The sequence below is a fragment of the Emydura macquarii genome, unplaced genomic scaffold (assembly GCF_026122565.2).
Source record: "Emydura macquarii macquarii isolate MOO-44397 ecotype Brisbane River unplaced genomic scaffold, CSIRO-AGI_Emac_v2 contig_212, whole genome shotgun sequence".
Taxonomy (NCBI): Eukaryota; Metazoa; Chordata; order Testudines; family Chelidae; genus Emydura; species Emydura macquarii.
Window position 1 is genome coordinate 10,980,351 of NW_027130349.1, and position 20,866 is coordinate 11,001,216.

The 20,866-nt window shown below is 39.9% G+C and overlaps 1 protein-coding gene across 3 annotated transcripts in view; it reads left to right on the forward strand.

Annotated features, from left to right (window-relative positions):
- Nucleotides 1-13,404, forward strand: part of RAB12 (RAB12, member RAS oncogene family) — a 35,154-nt gene extending 21,750 nt beyond the window's left edge. The window contains exons 3-7 of one of the 3 annotated variants that reach the window (XM_067547644.1): nt 4,251-4,455; nt 5,002-5,091; nt 9,506-9,610; nt 10,233-10,282; nt 11,228-13,404. In XM_067547644.1, the coding sequence (XP_067403745.1) occupies nt 4,251-4,455; nt 5,002-5,091; nt 9,506-9,610; nt 10,233-10,282; nt 11,228-11,246 (469 nt within the window). In that variant the 3' untranslated portion in view covers nt 11,247-13,404. The remainder of the gene's footprint in view (nt 1-4,250; nt 4,456-5,001; nt 5,092-9,505; nt 9,611-10,232; nt 10,283-11,227) is intronic. The other 2 variants (XM_067547636.1, XM_067547655.1) reach the window with 2 other exon arrangements.
- Nucleotides 13,405-20,866: the final 7,462 nt, after the last annotated feature.

Sequence of the window (20,866 nt, forward strand, 5' to 3'; positions counted from 1 at the left end):
AATTTGTACACCCTGCACTTTTGGTTATACAGAGTATCCCTGGTATAACTGTATACCTTACAGAATTTTTTATAAAACCTCAGTTGTAGTAAGGGGGAAAACCCTGTTAATAGAAAACTTAGTACATTCTTTCATTAAGGAAACTGCAGAAATCCAGCACACTTTTAAAATCTGGATATCACTTAGATGGTTCCATCACTTGCATGTAAACTTATTCACCGTGCTGTTAGAGAGTAATTGTATGACTGTTTCTCTTCCACTGTACATGTTTTTCCTGTATATGGATGGAATCATGTCAGTACTTCAGAAGCTGCTCCTGACTTAAATGATTTGGTGTAACTTCCCCTTCTTTGTACTCAAATTATTAAACCTCTTTAGTGCTGTACATAATTAGATACTCCAGCAAGTACATTAGTTCACTTCTTTCTGTGCAGGATGAGAAGCACTGAAGGAAAAGGAGGAAAGAATTCTCTTGCAGTGTGCTTTAGAGACACAGGACCTATGGATATGTTACAAATGAACATTCCACTCAGGAATAGTTTTGCTATACTTGAAACTAGAAGTATTTTCCTGCATAATACTGCAAGCATAATAGAAGTACAGTAGATATTGTTAGTTTCCTTCTCCTTTACTGATTTTTGAATACTGACATCAAATTTTAGCAGTTACATTCTTGCTAATTATGGTAGTTATTCCTGAAAATAGGACCAAAATTCAATAAATAATTAAATGTCACTATTTTTTATTTTTATTGTTTAAAGCCTGATTCAGCAAGGTACTTACATGCCTTTAAACATCTGGAATTGTTTATATGCTTAAAGTTAGATGTGTGTAAATACCTTGTTGATTCAGGATCTTGGCCAGAATTGTGTTTGTGTTCCATCAGAGTGCTAATTATTAGAGTATCTGTTTCTTGGGGTCTTTGGGTTTTAATATTTCCACACTATATAACCACCTTCCTTCCTCTTCCCATCATTTTAGCCCTTTGGAGCTTGTCCTTCTGGATTATATTTATACGGTTGTCCTGGATCACCTTTTATCTAACTCTTCTGAATTTATAGAATTGAAGGATTGATAGAGCAGAAGATCTCACCACTCAGTGTTCAGTTAAATGAACAAATTCCTTTTGAGATAGCTAGAAGAGGACACTCATCGTCTTGGGTTTAAGGGATTCAGTGTAGTTTTCTACAAACTATGATTTAAAGAAACCCAGAATGTGTATTTTTAAAACCACTCAAGTCTAGTGGGACAGTGTTCTGCCACAAAAAACATACCTTAACTGATCTGGAAATCCTATCTTTTGCCAGCTATTATCAGTCACCAGCACTGATCACTTAAAATAACAATATTTCTCTATACCATTTCCTGCCCTCCCAACGCTATCATGTCTGGCATTTAAAGTGATGAAACTAAAGGGCTTCCCACCTACAATAAATATAAACTGTAGACTGGTTTATTGACATCAGATGATAGATGCAATTCTACAAGAGAGTCATTTGGAGGAGTCTCTTCATAGGCATTGAGATGATGTTTTTCATGTGTAGAAATTCAACAGTCTTGACTGGCATTTTAAAGTGTTTCCCGTAATGAAATATCACAGGGGCTTTGCGAAAAATAAATTTCACCCTGGCAAAAAGATAGGTGAAGAGAAAATAAACTGTAATGGTGAGTAAATATCTGTGCAATTTCAGCTGCAGAATATAGAGAACTTGTATTGCTTTAACTAAAATGCCTCATTAGTGAAAAGAAAGCAACCAATTAAATATATAGAGATAGTATCACATATCACTGGAACCAAACAGGCAATACATGTTTTTGCTTCTTGCAGGGTACCAAAGATTAGTATGTGTAAATTTAAGTGTGAATTTATTTTTTAAATCAGAAGATAGAAATAGAGACAGCAGAAGACAGAATTGAATTTATTCCCATCATCACTGTATGATAGTGCCATCCTCCAGCTGCAAAATACTGTGCTGGTCATGATAATGTAGCAGTTTTATTTTTTCACAATTCTTGGTGTAGCCTGTATGAAGCTGAAGCTTCAGTTCATTTTCCAATAGACAGTCATCTGCATCATGAAACCACCTGTACAGAGTTGATACTAACTGGTATCATTTTGGCAGTTAGAGAAGAAAGGCCAAAGATTGACATGACTGAGCATTAATGATAAATTACCTGTCAGCTATTGGCATGATCCAAGGAGGTTTTGTTTGAGTGGGCAGGATAGAGACCATTTTTCTCTACAACTGTATGTCCTGTGCATATGCTGTGGATAAATAAAAAAAATACTTTCTCCAAAAGACAGTCAGTTTGATCTTATGAACCTGACTCTTTTTTAAATACTCCAAAAAAGATCCACCCATATTATTAAAAATGTTTGCTCTCTAAGGTTTCTCATAATGAGGTCATACAGTGCCTGAGTTGGTCAAAGATTTTCATACTGGAAGTTCTCTCCTTCCTTGGAAAATACAGTTTAATCAACATTTAAATTTTTCACAGACGAAATGTCAATTTTTCCCCATGGGAAATTTCTAAATGAAGTGACATTTTATAAATTCATTTTTATATTTCAAATTGGTCAGATTTTAGTTTTCCCATGAGAAGTTTCTTTCTACAAAAAAATTCAAATAAAGGGTTTTAATTCAAAAACTTCTCACAGGAAGAGTTTGTTTTTGACTACCTCTAGTACTAAACTTTAAAAAATGTCCACCTAAATTTTGAATGAATTAGAGCATTTTGTAACCTTCTTTTCAGCAACAGCACTAGCAACCAAGAAAGTTCTGGGGTAGACAGGCCTCAGGCATTTTTATCAACTTGTCATAAAAAATCCACTCTAAGCAGGCTTTTGGGTGATATGGTTGAAAATGGCTCAGAGCAGGTTTTCATGTTACCATGAAAACCGCTGGAGTCTTGACTACACCAAGCACATAAAGTATTGCTAGAAGAAGTACAGCTGTACTATTGCTGGTAAATGCACCCTAATTGAAGCCCCCATCACTGTTAAGAGCCAGGCCATAGTTGTGTCAAGGTGGGCACCTTGTTGGGCACCGTGTAGGGTATTCAAACACCACACTTGAGAGCAGGGGATTAAGGAACAGCTCTGGGCCCAGGCAGCCCCACCCAGACACACCTGCAAAGCCTGCATAAACTGGAGGCAGGGCTTTAAAAAGAGGAGTGGAGCAGCTCAGAGGCAGACAGTGGAAGGGAACAGGCAGCTGCTCTGATGGAAAAGTACTGCCCAGGAGCTCATTGCCTGAGACCTGACAATACAGACCTGTGCAAATCTACAGAGGATTGTCAGGTGACTGAGTGTGCAGGTCAGAGACTAGATTGAAGTGATTTATTCCATGAAGCTAAAGGAGACTCGGGTAGGAAGTGATCCTGGAAGGGTGGGGCGGTGCTGCTGCTTTACAACCCAAGGTGCCGAGTGCTGCCCTGGACTGGAGCCTAGTGATAAGGGTGGGCCCGGGCTCCCATGCCCACTCTGAGAGGACATTATAATGAAAGCCTTCAGATGTGAGAGGCCAGCTAGAAAAGAACTTTACTGTTCAAGAGCCTGGTCTCCAATATCCCATGCTAAAGAAGAGGACTGGAAATCCTTGGGGTAGGGGTGTTAGAGGACAGGACTGTGCTTCAATGGGGAGATGACCTGCGAACCCTCTCCTTACCAATAAGTGGTGCTGTCAGTGGTTGTGAACCTTCTCTACACCCAGAATAAGTAGACACTTCAGAATTTAAAACTTGGCCTTCAGGTTCATGCTGTATTCAGCCATATGTATGCCTCAAAAAGTACTACTATACATACATCTTCGGGTTATTTGCCTACTTTTATCAATAATTTCTGCAATTATCTTCTGCATTAGTTTTAAAAATATGAAAGCTCTTGAATCTTGTTAATCTATGCATTGCTACTTTTATAGTGTAAAGTCCAAAGTGTTAGCTTAATGAGCATGCATCCTTTTTCTTTTTTCACTCTTCCAGGAAATATTATTTTTAATTTTTTCCATCTGTTGATCTGTTTTCATTGGACAACTCCATTCTCAAGGACATGTAAAACTGATTGGTGGCCTTGCCTTTCTCAGTGAAATTAGTGTAAGACAAATAGGTCTGAGATAGAATTCCTTACTTCTGATCCAATTGTTGTTTACCCGGTTTACCTGTTAGTGTCTGAAATTAGCATTCATAGAAGGAAACCAAAAATATGGAATATGCCTCTAAAATGCATGATGTGTTCTTTTATTAAAATTCAGGCTAGCCTATTCTGTGTTTTGTGAACTGATAAAATTCTTCCGCCAATGTTTGCTGCTACTCCTTAGGGACACAGCAGGTCAGGAGAGATTCAACAGCATTACCTCAGCTTACTACAGAAGTGCCAAGGGAATCATATTGGTGTATGATATCACCAAGAAGGAGACATTTGAGGATTTACCAAAATGGATGAAAATGATTGATAAGGTAGGCTTCAATTTCTCTGACAATAGAAAATACAATATATATAATGCTTTATGAAAAAGAGACAGTTAAATTACTGTTTTACGGTGTGGTTTCACAGTAACCCCTTAGAAGATTAAAAATTTAAATTCTTTTGCTACAGGCTTCCACTTTATTCTTGCAGACATTTAATTTTAGCATGCTTATTCTAATACAAAAATGGCTGTGAAGTAGAATTGCTGTCATCAGTATTGTTGTCTGAAATGTGCATAGATTTGGGCACCCAGCTGTGCACTGGAAAACCATGCATTCCATTTACTTTTTTTGCATTAAGGCAACAATTGTGCCACTATGGGAAACTCAAGTTTATTTCTCATTTAGTATTATGAAACGTGTTTAGAAGCAGAGAGAAATAAGGGTATATATCCTTGAGATAATGTTTGTACAGAGCTTTGATATGGAACTTAAGCAGGTACATAATTAGTGACTCAAGTGATTTTATCAACACAGATAAAAATCTTACATTTGTGGATATAGTTAATTAGAAATATCATATTTTTCTATATTCAGTATGCCTCAGAAGATGCAGAGCTTCTGCTGGTTGGAAATAAGTTGGACTGTGAAGTTGACAGAGAGATCACTCGACAGCAGGGAGAAAAGGTAAGAGCAGGTGGAATCAAATCATTAACATCCTTGAGTGATGGTGAGAGAAGGAGGTTGTGAGCTTATATTGGAATAGTGAAGAATGTACAACTGTAATTTTGGGCTGTGCTGAATTTTTTTCAAGATGGTTGAAATTCCAAGCCATGCAAACGCTGATTGGAATAACCTTGCCTCTTGAAAGCTACCTGACTATATGAAGGGAGGGAGGGAGAAGTTAATTAGATAAAAAGGGGAAACTTTTTTATAACCTAGGGTTTGATTAAAAATAACAGTTGTACTGCCTTTGCTATGAACAGATACCTGCAGCAGAGGTTCTGCTTGATGTTGCATCTGCAATACTACTCTCCTTCATACCCTTAGTTATAGAGGACATATGGTGTTATAAACATACATTATTCTACCAAAATCTCTGGCACTCATATAAATTAGAGCAATTTATGGGATGCTTCCACCTACACAAACTGTAACAGCTCCCAAAGGTCATACACTGGCCCAGCACACAAGATGTCACAGCCTTCCTCCCTCCCACCCATTCTGTGAAGATGTTTTAAGATTATAACCTGTATTACAGACCATGCGCATGTATGTTACTTTAATGTAAGGGTGTGTCTACACTGCTGCAGCGACATCAATCGAGCAAGTCTGTGTAGACCTGCTCAGTTGATGGGAGAGTGCTTTCCCATTGACTCAATTAATCCACCTCCCCGGAAGGCAGTGTCAATGAGAGAGACTTTCCTGTCAACATAGCATCATGACGATGCCGTGCTGTGTAGATGTAAGTATGTCAATGTGAAAAGCGCTAGTTACATAATGTAACTAGTGTATTTCACGTTGACCCAGTCCAGCACTGTAGACCAGGCGTAAGGAATATCATCTTGCCCTAAAGAAACAGGAGGAAATTACAAATCCAGTTACTAACTTGGGCTGGATCCTCAGGCTCCTGAAGTAGAATAAAGGGTTGGAAAGTTTCTCTGAGAGCAGCTGAAGATTCCCCTCACTTAGGGAAATCAACTGGTATAGATCTGACTATAGGCTGCCCTTTCCATTCCTTCACAGAAGGGGTGGGAGGGAGGAAAGCTGTGACATCTTGTGTGCTGGGCCAGTGTATGACCTCTGGGACCGTTACAATTTGTGTAGGTGGAAGCATCCCATAAACTGCTCTAATTTATATGAGGGCCAGAGTAACTTCTGACTGTCCTGGGATTAGGGAAGCACAAAATTGGCTTTAAGTCACTTCCTGCCACCTGCTCAATCCTCCAACACATCTCCTTGGATTCTGTACTGAGCACAGCAAAGTGATCATGAACAAGGTAATCCTGATCCGTTTCATGGCATGACTTCTCCAGGAATATTATTAAACTCCAGAAAGGAAGAGCATTTTCTTCTGTAAAAAGAAATGTAGGCGAACTCACCTAATTTCCACTCTAATGATTTTCCAAAGCAGATTTATCCATTGCTGGACTGCTGTTTAGTTTCAATCTGCTATTTCATCCTTTTCCAAATTGCTCCGGATCAGTTTAAGCTGCAAGAAAATCAGACCATGTCGTCAACCCTTGGCATCTCTTCCAGTAGGTTACTATCCTGGAAACTAACCATACGTGCCCACAATGCTCAGGATATGTAAGGTTTGTTTTGTGTAGAAGGGAAACTTTGGAATATCTCCTGAAATTCTAGAGACAGCACTTTTTGTTTTACCCCTCAAGAAAAATTTCAGAGTTAGCACACTGAGAGAGATGGAGGCAACTCAGAGTTCTATTGGGACAAATAATTCTTCCCCCTTGTTTGTAACAGAACAAGTACAGTTCTCTTGGGCAGGAGAAGTGGAGAGTCCAAGTAGGGGAATCACAATCCCTATGTGCTCTGGAGCCCAGTTTTGTGGAAACTCCCTCTGCACTGCAGCATAGTAAGGAGGTGGAGCAGGGCTAGTATTTCTCTACTAGTCACTTATCCCTGTAGACAGAACTCAAGTTATGTGGAAGCTACTCCAACCCAGAGGTTGTAGTCATAGCACTAAATACTGCAGAGTGACTAGTGTGAGGAGTAAAAGATTCTTGTCCTCATCTTCGGCAAGCTACCTAGTACTCAGTCTGCTGCTCTGGAATACTTTTACCATGATTTGGGCCTTAGAAAGCTCACAGTCCTATTGTTTCATGCTGTCTTGTCTACAGATTTAGGAAGGCCATACAGCTAGGTCTGCAGTCGTAAGGACCAGCATCTTTTGTTTTGAAATGATAACTTAAATCCTGTAGTAACTGGGTAAACTTCTGAGTCAACAGGGAAAGTTTTCTGCTTGATCATTGCTTCAACTGGGCTTGATCTGTCCTATAGTAACATAACCAAAAGGTTATTTGGATATAGTTCAGTCAGAGAAGGGGTACACCAATGTAGTAGTCACTCATTCTTAGAAAATGAAATGATTGTCTGATGATACCTACTCTTGGGGATAAGTCACTCTTGAGGCTTTTCTTTTCTATCTCTTCATCCTGGATCATATAACATTTCTTGGAATATGTCAAAGAAATATGTCTGTTCCGCTTCTGAGCCTGATTCTCCTTTGTACCTGCTTGCTTCTGGCAACTGTAAGTGTAAGCAAGTATTTCTATGCTCTTTACCTACCTGCTGGTGCACAGTGCTCCACATGTGAACATTTCATCTGCAGTGTTTGGATGTTGTGCTGGGTTCTGTAAGCATCGTTTGAGGAGCTGTCATTTGTTCATCCTTATACACAAATCACATTTGCCCAACATTGCTGCTTACAGAAACTTTATTTTATAGCCTGTCTTATAAATTGAATGTGATACACCCTCTGTCTTGGGATATAGGTGAAAAGAGATACCAGCACATGTTGATGGATTTCTCAATATTATATCCTAAGTGTCCTTATGTAGCAGAGATTATTAGAGAAAGAAAAGCCTCCCCATTAGAACAAGAACCACTTCATTTGATCAGACCAATCCGGGAAGATTTTGTGAATGTAAAGACAGCTTTTCAAAATCAAGGCTTTGACCATGCACAAAATAAAAATGATATAACCTGTCATGATATTCATGTGTTGGGAAATGAGCATGCAGGTGCTGCTGAAAGCTAGTGCAATGTTGACATAGGTTTCTCCACATTTGCCAGTGGTAAAAAAGACTTCTTGTCTATAATATGTAGAGTATTGTTATGGCATGAATTTTGGAGGATACTATGGACAGAGCACTGGAAGGAGAGAGATGCTTTTCAGACAGTGTGCAGTAACTTTAGGGGATATACAGATAGCTGATGGCTGTTTGATTTAAAAAAAATTTTTTTTCAGTTTGTTTTAATTTGAATAATTCTTCTACTATTCTGGAATTGTTTAGGTGCTAAGTATATAAGTGCAGCATGTGAAGGCATAAAGGGACTTATGAATAATCTGACCTTTGGAAAGAGTTAAATAGATGCACCAATTTTTCAGACAATAGTGGAGTATTAATGCATCAGACCATAAGTACTGGTTAGGTCAAGGCACTAAGATTGAAAACCTCTTTGTAGTTCATTACAAACTTATATAAAAACAAAGTAAAAAAAGTATTCTTAACTGAACACCTTCTAATTGCAGTTTTGAAAATGCTTTTTCTCATGTGCTTGAACCTGATTGTGTGATTGTGTGTGTGTTCTACACAGGTATGGCATAGAATTGATAGGCATGCTGTTAAGATGAGATCATATTAAGGTTCCAGTTTGTGGAGTCCCTGAGAGTTTTGCAGTTTTCCTTTTGAATTATTTAGAGATGGGTGAAGAGAGAGATTGATGGAGTACTTTTGCTATTTCAGAATCTGATTTCATTCCAATTCAGAACAAATTCCCACAATTTTGAAGTCCTCCGTGGAAGGAGATGGAGTCACAGCCTTGGGACAGTCTGCCTGACAGGCTGTTCCAAAGCCATGGAATATATATGCTTGCATTATGCCTGGCATTTTCTAGTGCTGCTATTTACTCATTTTCAAGAGCATCAACTTTATCTAAAAGCAAAGGAAAAAATAATAAAACAAATCAAACAAATATATGAACTGAAGTGTTCTCTGTATGATCTGTGTATTCAGCATACTGTCACATTTTTGTATGTCTGGTTTCATGGTTAAGCTAACATTTATCTTTTCATTGATGACATTTCATTATTTGGTTTTGAGTTATTTCTTGATTTCGTCTTGATGTGGTAGATTAAAGTAATGTATTAAAGACAATTTAAATTTGTACATACTGTTTACATTCTTCAAAACAGAATGGGAAGAGAAAAATAACTTGCAGAACTGAAGTTGACTCAAATGGATCTAATGTTCCACTATATTCAGTTTTGCTCAGATTTTGTCAAGTACAGTTTTTCTTTTCATCTCTTTAAAAAAAAAAAAAAAAATCCGACTTCATGCAGTTAATTTTTTACCCTCAGTTTGCACAGCAAATAACTGGGATGCGGTTCTGTGAAGCAAGCGCCAAGGATAATTTTAATGTGGATGAAATATTTCTGAAACTTGTGGATGACATCCTGAAAAAGGTAAAACGTATGAACTGTGGAGATTGGGACTTATAACATCTTCATAGGTCAAATATTTAACTACTGTAGGTACCAGTATTTGTTCAGAGCACACAATGGCAAGTAAAATTTTTAGTTAGCTTGGAGTGGCCAGGATGTAGCTTGAGGACCATCTGCTATCCTCCAGCTTTTCAGTTGCAGCTGAACACTGCACTGCAGTTGAAATTTTTGCGTGTGCTTCTCTGCATAGTAATTTCATTTTAGATCAAAGTTTAGTACCTGACTGTGCATTTGCCTTTTCCGTTTGTTGCCATAAATTAAATAGGATTGATTTGGGGAATTGTCTTAGGGCAAAGCAGAAATAAATGTTCATCCTTGCACTGAAATGAGAGAGAAGAATTACAAAGGACTGGGAAAACAAGTAGTCGGCAACTTGGCTACACAACATGTCAACTAGCAAGAGAGAGAAGCAGCCCAGGTATTTTTGCAGACCAGAGCTTCTGTCTACAGCACGGTCCAGGGGCTAGAGCACTGGAACAGAGAAAGGAGACAGTCTTCTGTTCCCTGCTGGCTTTGATATAGGATAAGTCTTTTAACCACTTTGTGCCTTTGTTTCCCTCTCTCTGTACAATGGTGATAACAGTTATCCATCTTTGTAAATGGCTATGCAAGCCCAGCTGAGCAGTGTTTTATGTAAGTGAGCATTATTAGAATCAGTGTAAATCACCTGTGAGCTGTATTTCAAAAAATCACGGTCACTCTGAGTTAGGTTGATTGAGTTGGTTCATTGCTTTTTTTTTTTTTTTTTAGTTAGACAATTATCTGGCAATGGTGGTTGAAGTTTGAAACTGTTTGAAATGGATAGAAATTTGCATAGTTTTATAGCATCTGAAAGTACTAAAAGTAAGTGGTTAGTCTTTCTCTGTGAGAGATAGTTCAACACAAATGAGGCTATTCTTTTAGACTGAACAACTACATTAACACAGAAGGCAACAACTTCATTTTATGTATATTGCTAATTAGTGTAACACTTTAAACTACAGGATTATTTGTGACCATGATTTTTGTCCATGCAAATCTGTCTCTCACACGTACTGTACTCCACCTGTAAGGACTACTTAGCACTTCTGAAAGAGCTATAGAAAAATAAATCCTTACCCTGAGAGGTTAGGCAAGTATTATCCCCATTTTACAGATGTGGAAACGGACACGGGAGACTAAATGATTTGCCCAAGGCCACCTGAATTTGAGGCAAAGTTAGGAATTCCTGAGGTTTAATTTTATCTCCCAGCATTGTGTTTAATTCAATAAATTGCACACTGCTTCACATAGATAAAGCTTCTAAAATATTAAAAAATGTTAAATACATTTCTCTGTAATTGACTAAATGCTACATGGAAACTTCTCCCCAAATGAAGTATCTTTCCTTCATAAGAGAAGCATGGAACATAGCTCTGTCAAATAACTTCATTCTTTCTCTTTGAAACACAACTTGCTCTCCTCTAAAATATTTTGATGTTGGGGGCCTTATCTGAATATTTTAACTGAGCATTAGCTGTGCAGCTTTTCTTTTCAATTTAAATAAACTAAAGAGTTCAGTGCAGGTAATCATTTATAGACTTGTGTTTTCTTTTTAAGATGCCTCTGGATGTTATGAGGAATGAGTTGTCCAACAGTATACTGTCCCTGCAACCAGAGCCAGAAATCCCACCTGAACTGCCTCCACCGAGACCACATGTCCGTTGTTGCTGACTTGTTGCTTCATACAGAATGAAAAAGATGAGTGGGAGAGAGAAGGAAGTGTCTGTACTACTCTGCACTACAATCATTTGGCAGTTTCATGTTGCACTTTGTTTTTCAAGTCAGAGCTACACACTAACTTGTAAATATGCAAATATGCAATCCTGTGTAGGATTAAGCTACAACAGTTAAATATTGCCCCTCTTCCTCAAAATAGTATATTTCATTCATTGCTGTAGTGTTATAAATATTGTACAGTATATGGGGAACTGCCACACTCCCAGTCTCAGAGGAGGAGAAATTAAATCTATACTTATTCTTGACATAAATATTGTAATAGTCCTTGTTATTATAAACAGGCAAGCAGAAGCTCTTCTGGTATGAAGATAAGTATATGGTGCTTTGCTAACTATTTTAAAGATGAATTTTTTTAAAACAGAAAACTTTATGTACAAAGCTTCCATGAGCAGCATTGTTTCCTTTAATATATTCAGAAGATTTTTTGGGGGGGGCCGAAGGGGAGGGAGCTGTAGTATCTTCAGCTGACTGGATCTACAGCAAAGCAACATGTAATTTCTAGCAGTCTATTTTATTATTTATTATGTTTAGTAGTAGACCATTATTTTGTGTATTAAGACATCACATTTGGTGCAATTCTAAGGGTGCAGTGTCAACTCACGCCGTTAATTTTCTGCTTAAAGCTAAGTTGCAAAGAATATGAAAATTCAGTAAAAAGTGGAGATGTATTGTGAATTCTAAAAGAAGGTATGAAAAGCAATGCTGCTGTCCTAGACAAATTCTTTTTAAAAGGAAATTAAATTAATACATTTTCCTGTGTTGAGGGAATATATATGTGTATTTGTCTGAACATCTTCTTGGGTGGGAGGGATTTATGGAAAAACACAATTTTTTCCTCATGGTGAAAATTATTCCCGTCAAGCATATACTGTGTTAGGTTTTTGTCTGATGATGAATTTGTGAACTATATCTTTGGTATATCTTTTATTAAAATGCACTGTTTAGTTTAGTTGTGGTAAATCAGTAGTTGCATATTCAAATAACTTGGCGTGTCCTGAATGTTGTGGTATTGAAAAACATCGTGGTCTTTCTAAACTAATGAAATGCAAATAAAATTTTGTATTTATGAATGACAGTGAAGCTGCACCTGTTATTAGAATGGCAAATATATTTAATGGTGGACAAAAGGTAAAAATCAGTGATACTGAACTTTTTTTTTAATTCTCCTTTAAAGATCTGATTCTGAGTCTTGACTTTCATTTTTCAAGGTAGGAAAAACAAGGCACATTAATAGTTTGCCTTGCACTACTGCACTACTGGGATGATCTAGCCACACTGGAATCCTGTGATGTCATATGACTGCTTGTCATGACATCTTGGCAGGCAGTAGCAAAACTATTTATGACCCCTGGGGACAAAAATCTAAACCAGTCTTTTGCAAAATATAGCTTATCACTACTTTTTTATTCTCTGATTTCTGAAACTCTTTTAGCAGTTTTGCCGTTGTTCCACCCTAAACATTTACACAGACAAATAATGTATACCACTGACTTCTCCAGTTTCTCATGAGTTTTCTGGAAGGAACTAAGCATTCAAAATAATTGGTGGCAATTTATACTTTGCCCAGTGGGTCTTAGAGCTGTCAGCTGCTGAATAAGTTATTGCATTCTGCACACAATACTGTTCAGGGTACACATCTTTGGCGCACACAGTTTCAACTAACAAACTAAGGAAGCCTGGTCGAAAATTGTACTTACATCTTCTGCCACTTTGTGCCTAAACAGTTAGCTATTTTTACATGGTGAACTTGTGGTTTACTCTAATATTAACAGATGAAATCCACCATTTTCTACAGCATTTGTAGGATTTCTGATAGTACTGTGGACAATAGCAAGGAAGAGAAAGTTATGGAAAAATAAGTTTTAACTTGACAACCATTTTTTTAGCTGACTGACTTTTACCTGTATTTAGAAATTTGATGTGAATTATTTCTGCCGGTTTTGAATTTAATAAAAATCAAGAAAACTGTCATATATAAACTTTTTTCTTACTTGCAATTATGTACTATTGTTTCTTTATATAATGGAGGTATTTGAATACAGAGCTGTCCCAGTTGTGACCCATGAAGATAGCTATAATAATTTTTATTTATTAATTGAAAATGTTTCCTGAGCCTTTGACTGTGATTTTTAAGCAGTCTGCATTAACCACATTGTTACAGGGAGACAAAAACAGACACTGCCTCCTACCACTTCCTCTGCAGCTCCAGAAACACCACTGTGAGTCAGGAGCCCTCTAAGCAGCTGCTGTCCCATCCCTGTTCTAGCTGCTCAGTAGATCCTCTGCTGGCTGGCTGTTGCATTGGAGGGGAGGGAGAATAGAATTGACAGGAGCTTAACTGGTTCTGCCTAAGCCTAGGTGAGCACCTGAAAGAGGATGGTTCCCCATCCCTACATAACTAACTGGATATTCTGATAGGGGAAGGGGGCAAAAGAAGCTGGGGACCAGTTACATCTCCCTGATTCTTTGCTTCAGCCCCCTCACTGGTTAGATCAGCTTTAATTGCATCAGCTGATTCATTTCTCAAGGGACCATACAGCAGCCTTGAATAATTGGGGTCATAGCACATGTTTCTGTTTCTGCTCTCTTCAGACACCTCTCCACCCCAATATGTGTTGTGTCTGCACTATGTGCTGTGGGGAGGGAGGAAAAGAAACCAGTTATGCTAGCTCCTATGGCCACTGGAGATTGCTCCATGCTGGGGGAGTCGACTAGTGCAAAGGTAGCAGAAACCACCCATGAGTGCCACAAAAGGAGGGGAACAGGGCAGATTTTGTGCCCTAAAATAGTAATTATGGCCCCTTGACCTCTTTGCAATAATGGGTTGAAATCCTGGGTCCATTGAAGTAAATGGGAGTTTTGTCACCCACTTCAGTGGAGTTAGGATTTTGCCTAACATGTTCTGCCTTCAGACTGAATCGAACGCTACTGTTCAAATAGATTTGTAGATCAAGTCTGTGATAACTAAACTGGAAAGCATGTTTTGAGTCTTGCAAAGAGATAGATGCAACATTTCATTGTATTTACTATAACGGATTTGCAAATTAGTTGCCTAGTAGGTGGTACTCAACCTGTGGCTTATGAATACATAATTCCTTAATAGCTATCTGGAAATGCAGTCCTGTAATTTCTTTGTTGTAACAAGGGTATGGAAAAGGTTCTGAATCAGTGGCCTATCAAATCTCTACTGACAATCACAGCAGTGCTATCTAGTCACAGACTGTTCTGCTATTGGAAATCTGCTGGAGGAGGAGCTATAACAATTGCTCCAATAGGACTGCACTGCCAGTTAAAATGGCAATATGCAGTGTAGCTGCGTCGGTCCCAGTGAGACAAGGTGGGTGTGGTAATATCTTTTATTAGACCAACTTCCGTTGGTGAGAGAGACCATCTTTCAAGCCACATAAAGCTCTTCAGGCTTGGGAAAGGAACTCCCGTCATCACAGCAAAAATGCAAGTTGGAATAGATTGTTTAGCAGTGTGGTTTTCAACCTTTTTTCACTTGTGAACCTCTAAAACATTTCAAATGAAGGTGTAGACCCCTTTCGAAATCTTAGACATAGTCTGCAGACCCCCCGGAGTCTGCAGAGCCTGGTTGAAAACCACTGTTCTATAGTAACAACCTTTTGCAGACCCCAGATCAGTGGTTCTTAACCTTTCCAAACTACTGTACCCCTGAAGCCTGAGTCCCACCCCCATGGGGCTGAGGCATGTAACTTAGTTTCATGGCGCCCCTGTGGCGCCAGGCAATTGCCTTTCTTGCCACCCCCAATACCAGCTCTGCACTTGCGACCCCTCTAAACCCCCAGGTTGAGAAACACTGCCCCAGATCAATGATACCCAGTGGTTCAGGAGCCAAATTAGCAGTCAGCATTACAATTGGTTGTTAATATAGTAAAAGTGTCCTGATTGGTTAATAATTAAATCAGTTTTAATATCGTGCTGCTGAGAGCTGCAGGACACACTTTGAAGAGCCTCTTGAGGTTCACTAGTCTGTCTTACTGCCTCAGGTCTTGTCTACACTATAGAGATAAGTCAGCCTATGTTAGGTTGATTTACAGCCACCACATTAATTACTATGGTGGCTGATGTCCACTCTACCTTCTTTGGGTCAGTGGTGTACGTCCTCAGCAGGAACACTTCCACCAACCGATGAGTGGTAGTGTGGGGAGCTGAGAACCTGGTCTCTCAGCTTTGCTGGCAACTCCCTGCTGGAAGTCCGGCTGTCCCACAGGCTCCTGGCAAGCTGTCCCCCCCCCACCCCTGTAACCCGCTGAGAGCCAAGGGAAGCCACCTGGGACTTCTTGCCCCTGGGAAGCAGGATCCAGCTGCACCGGCTTCTCCCCCAGCTCCCTGCGGGAGTCAGGCAGCCTTGTCCATTTCATGGCTCAGCCATGAAATTGACAAGAATGACAGCCAACAGCTGATGTAAGGAACAGGGTGTCTACACTGACACTGTCACCTTAACTACACCAACATAAGCCCTACATCTCTTGTTGAGGTGGTTTTATTACGTCGGCGTAGCAGCGGAGTTACATCAGTGGGAGGAGCATTTCAGTGTGTACACCTCCACTTTGGTCGACAAAACTCTATAGTATAGACTAGCCTTTAGAGTCTGCGGATCACAGGTTGAAAACCAATGGTGTAGCTTGAGTGTAAGTAGTTACGATTCAAGATAGTGGCCTGTTAACACCTCTGCAGTCATAGGACAAAAAGTGTTAATGCTGCCTTGAATGGTCCCTCAGTGCAGACTGTAACTACTTACGCTAAACTATCTGTTCTACCTTGTATTTTGCTGTGACGCTGGGAGTTCCTTTCCCAAACCTGAAGAAAAGCTCTGTGCGGCTTGAAAGCTTCTCTCTTACCAACAGAAGTTGGTCCAGTAAAATATATATTTATCTCACCCACCTTCTCATTTCAGTCTTCGTTCCTGCTTCCTACCTCTGGATCAACTCATCTGCAACTGAAGCTGTGAAATGAAGGACAGACTGAAACACAGTTAGGGGGCCATGTAATTTTTGTGTTTTAGTTTCTTGATAACCAGCATGGGGGATCAGAAGCACTGGTTGTAACTGGCTGGGGAATCCAACTGCAGTGATAGCCACCAATTTGGGAGAACCTGCTCTCCTTTTTGCAGCCTGCCCTGACTTTGGCATTTTCAGGTGGGCTACCCTAGGACAGATGGGTCACAATATCGACATACTGCCATGGCAGTAATTGAATCATTTTTACATGTCCACACTATGCTCCTTGTGTCAGCGGTCCACGTCTTCACCAGCGGCGCCTGCACCAATTTAACTGCCGTAGTAGGGCATTGTGCGGCTGTTTCTGAAAGGCAGCAACAGTTGATGTAAGCAACACCGTGTCTACACTGGAACTAACTACATTGATGTGACCTAATTGCATCGACCCAAGTGCTTTGCCTCTTGTGGAGTTAAGTGTATGTAGTGGGTGAGTTAAATTGGTGGGAGCTACATTTTAGTATAGATGCTTGCAGAGTTAGGTCGATGTCAGCTGCCTTACATTGACCTAACTCCAGTGTAGACCAGGCCTAATTTTAGATTGGGAACAGGAATCTGTTTGGATGTTCCTTGCTCTCCACCTTCCTCCCCCTGGAAAAAATGTGGCCACTGTAGATCCTCCTGCTCTAGCAGATCTTACGGTATACGGAAAGGCAGAGGCATTAGCTGAAAGGACCATGTTGCTGGCAGCAAGAGCTAGCTGGACAGTCCCACCAGACAACAGATAACTTGGCTAACTAATGCTAACTCCTAGATTCTAGGACATTTGACCTGACTGACTAAAAATCCTTGCTCAAGTCAGGGTTGCAAACTGGAGGGTGGCACTAAGTGTGGGATTTACTGTCTATTTAAAATTAACGTTTTCCATTTAGTAATCGGTCTAAAATCAAATTGTTGCACCTACAGCATGGACCCTCGCGCATCAAATTTCTCATTTTTACCACAGCTAGTTGTCAGTATACTATTGCATAAACTTGGGCCTTGTTCAAGAACACATTTATTCTTTGCTTGTGTTTGTAATTTCCTAAAATATACATGTCATGTTCTAATGACAAGTGTCCTGGATGAGTGGAAGGCTGGCATCTCAATCAGTTGCACTTCTTATGTCTTGAATGTGACCTATAAAAATAAAGTATACAGCTTTAACGAAATTTAATGGGACCAGGCATCATAATAGGTTAAAATGTAAAGCTTTGAACAGTACCGGGGTAACAAATTAACATCTTGATTCCAGAATCTCTGGATGGCATGTGCACTAAAGTACAATACCCATTAGGGGTCACTGAAGTGCTATGTGTAAAAATAGCATGTATAATGCACCATGTTGAACTAAGAGCTAGTTTGTACCTCCTTACTACTTTGAAAGCAAAAGTTCAGATGCTTTGAAAGAAGAATAATATTTGACAATTTTTTTTAAATGTCAAAGTAGTGAACATCTGCAAACTCTAAAGATACTGTGGAGAAAACAGTGCAAGGGGTGTAGTGATACAATAAATTATTTTTTTTTGAGGAACTGACAATGAAAGGATCCTTTCTATAAACAAAGAGTTGTATGTGCCCTTTAAAATATCTTCTCCTTCTGAATAGATGTTTTAAGCTAGTTTCCAGTGAGCTGTTTCCTAGATGCCATTATTTTAATACTAAATTCGTAATTCTACTTGCTGAAGAGTAATTTTTTGAACTTTTCTAAAATCTAAATTCATTGGTCTCTCTGGACCTCTTGCATTTCATAGTGCATGAATCTGTCGAAAGAGAACAATCCTGCAAGTGACTTAAGACTTGATTACAAAATACTAGGACACAAATTGTATTGGTGATATTTATTGTTCACTAAAGTCTTATTACATTTTTAGGATTGCTACTTAATCTGAGTTAGTTATTGATGGCTTTTTTGAAACAATGTTTTTTCTCTTGGCTCTAAACAAAACATGAATAATGTACTGAGGATGAAGGACACCATTCCAGAAGATCACAAAATTTAAATTTGCACTTTGCATTAATTATAGGTACAGTAGAACCCCATTCACCCAATCTAATTGGACCGGGACCAGATCAGATAATCAAAAATTCAGATAATCACGAGAATGGGCAAAAAGCTTTCTCTCTGTTACTTTAAGATGCGGAATTGCTTTTAAACTAGCTGATCCCTCCTGGAAAAGCATTAAAACATACCCCTCCCCCCTTCTTATCTACTTAACAGAATATACACACTGTTAGTTCTTGCAAACAGTGTTTTGATCACATGTTCACAGGAAAACCAACGTGAGTTTTTAACAAGTTTAACAAGTTATATTGATCATTTTTACACTCTTTATTCCTGAACATTATAGGGACCGTCTATGAAGTCTGTTTAATGTTGCACCATTTCTGCTTAGCTTGTTCACACACAAAATCAAGCAGTACAATTTTTTAAAAAATGCAAAGTTGATAATCATTACAAAGCATTAAAACATAGCCCCCTTCTTTATTTACAGCATACACAAACCATTACTTCGAGTACCAGCTTTTAAAAATGCAGAAAGATAAACTCAAGCATTAAACTGTAGCCCCCTTTACAGCATAAACAAACCACTGCTAATAAACTGTACCAGTTTTTTAAAATGCAGAAATGATCATTTTAAGTTGCAACAACAATACTAATGGTAATAACGAACAACACTAACAATATGTCATGTGCATAAAGTATTAAATGAAAACACTACGGGATACAGCGCAGTGGTTGGTACAGCAGCACTCGTTTATAATGGCTGTAAAAAATCTGATAGTTTGTGTTGTAGTTCTCTTTTTCATCGCTTAATCACAGAATCGCTTCATCAGCAATAACCATTCAGTTGGCATTGGGCTGTTGCTCCAAACAGTGGTGTACCGTGAGTCTCTGGCGCCCAGAGGCCAAGCCTGCATTTGCGCCCCCTCCGCAGGGCAGGAGCAGTCCCAACACCACCCCACAGCTGTCCCGGGGAGGAGGGAGGTCTACACCTGAGGGGGGCGCAAATGCAGGCTTGGCTCCACGCACCCCCCCCCTTCCCTGTCTGTCACGCAGCACCCACCTCTCCTGTTCCAGCCCCACAGCCCAGTGCCAGCTGGGGGGAGAGGTCCACTGGGCCAGTCCTCCGTGATGCGCAGGGAGGGGAAGTGGGAGCAGGAGCGGGAACAGCTGTCTCTCAGCTTCCTGCACTTCCTGCCCATCTGAAGGGCTGGCCTGGTGCCTTGCACTTAACCACAGCTCCAGCCCTGCAGTCCGGCGCTGGCTCGGACAGGGCAGCCTCACCACCTAGGCCTGGGGTGGGGGCACCGGGCCAGCCCTCCACAATGCCCCCCCCATGCCCTGCACATTGTGAAGGGCCAGCCCAGTGCCCCCCGCAGGCTGGTGCCTGGAGGCCTGGCCCCTCCACTTCCTTCCTCAGTATGTCACTGGCTCCAAATACTGATGGAAGAGGTTTCCTGCTGTTGCAGCATTGCAGTGAGCAATTTTTTCTGTCAATTCTTCCGCAGCAGAATCTTCAGCTTCATCATCGCTGTCAACAGTCTGTATGGCATCATCCAGTAACTGATGGCCGGGGTCATTAGCATCATTTTCAAGCCAATTTGCAACATCATCTTCAGCCACTTCTGTGCAGCCAGGAAGTCTGTGAAGGAGGTCAGCAAATGCACTGGTCTCTTCATCAGCTGCTAATGCTGCTCTTCCAACTGCAAGTTCTCTGTCAAGAGTGTCAGCAATAACTTAAGGCCACCAATTTTTCCATGATTTTTGTAAGATTGATTTGAGGATGTCTTCCCATGTTTCTGCAACCACATATATAGCATCTTTGATATTGATTTCTTTTTCCCCCAGCATGTCCACATGTTGCCTTCGTTCTCAGCTGCTTCATCAGACATCAATAGCCAAGAAAGCAGATGCTGTTTATAGCACCATTTTAGACTCTCCAGCACGCCTTGGTCCATAGGCTGCACAAGAGATGTTACATTTGGAAGGTGAAAAAAACAGAAGGTCAAGTCATCTTGGGAGGTAAGCCCTATGTTGTCAGGGTGGGCAGGCGCATTGTCCAGCAGTAAGATAGTTTTCCGTGGGATGTCGTTTTCATTCAGATGAGCCTGTACCCTTGATACAAAAGTTTTAAAAAACCAATCACAAAACAAAGCACTGTCCTGTCCATCCATGCTTTCCGCTGTGATTTGGAGATGACAGGCAAAGCATTCATGTTTGCATTTTTAAGCACACGTGGATTCATTTCTTTACCAATGACAGTTAAGGGGAGCTTGTGTGTGTGCCACTGGCATTCGCACAAGCCAGGATTATCAAAAGTTCTTTGCTCTGTTTGTAGCCAGGCACAGATCTTTCCGTTCCGGCAGCGTTTTTTATGACAACATCTTCCAATGCAAACTAGTCTCGTCAGAGTTGTAAACTTGTTCCAGTGCCAAGCTGTGCTCAGCTAAGATA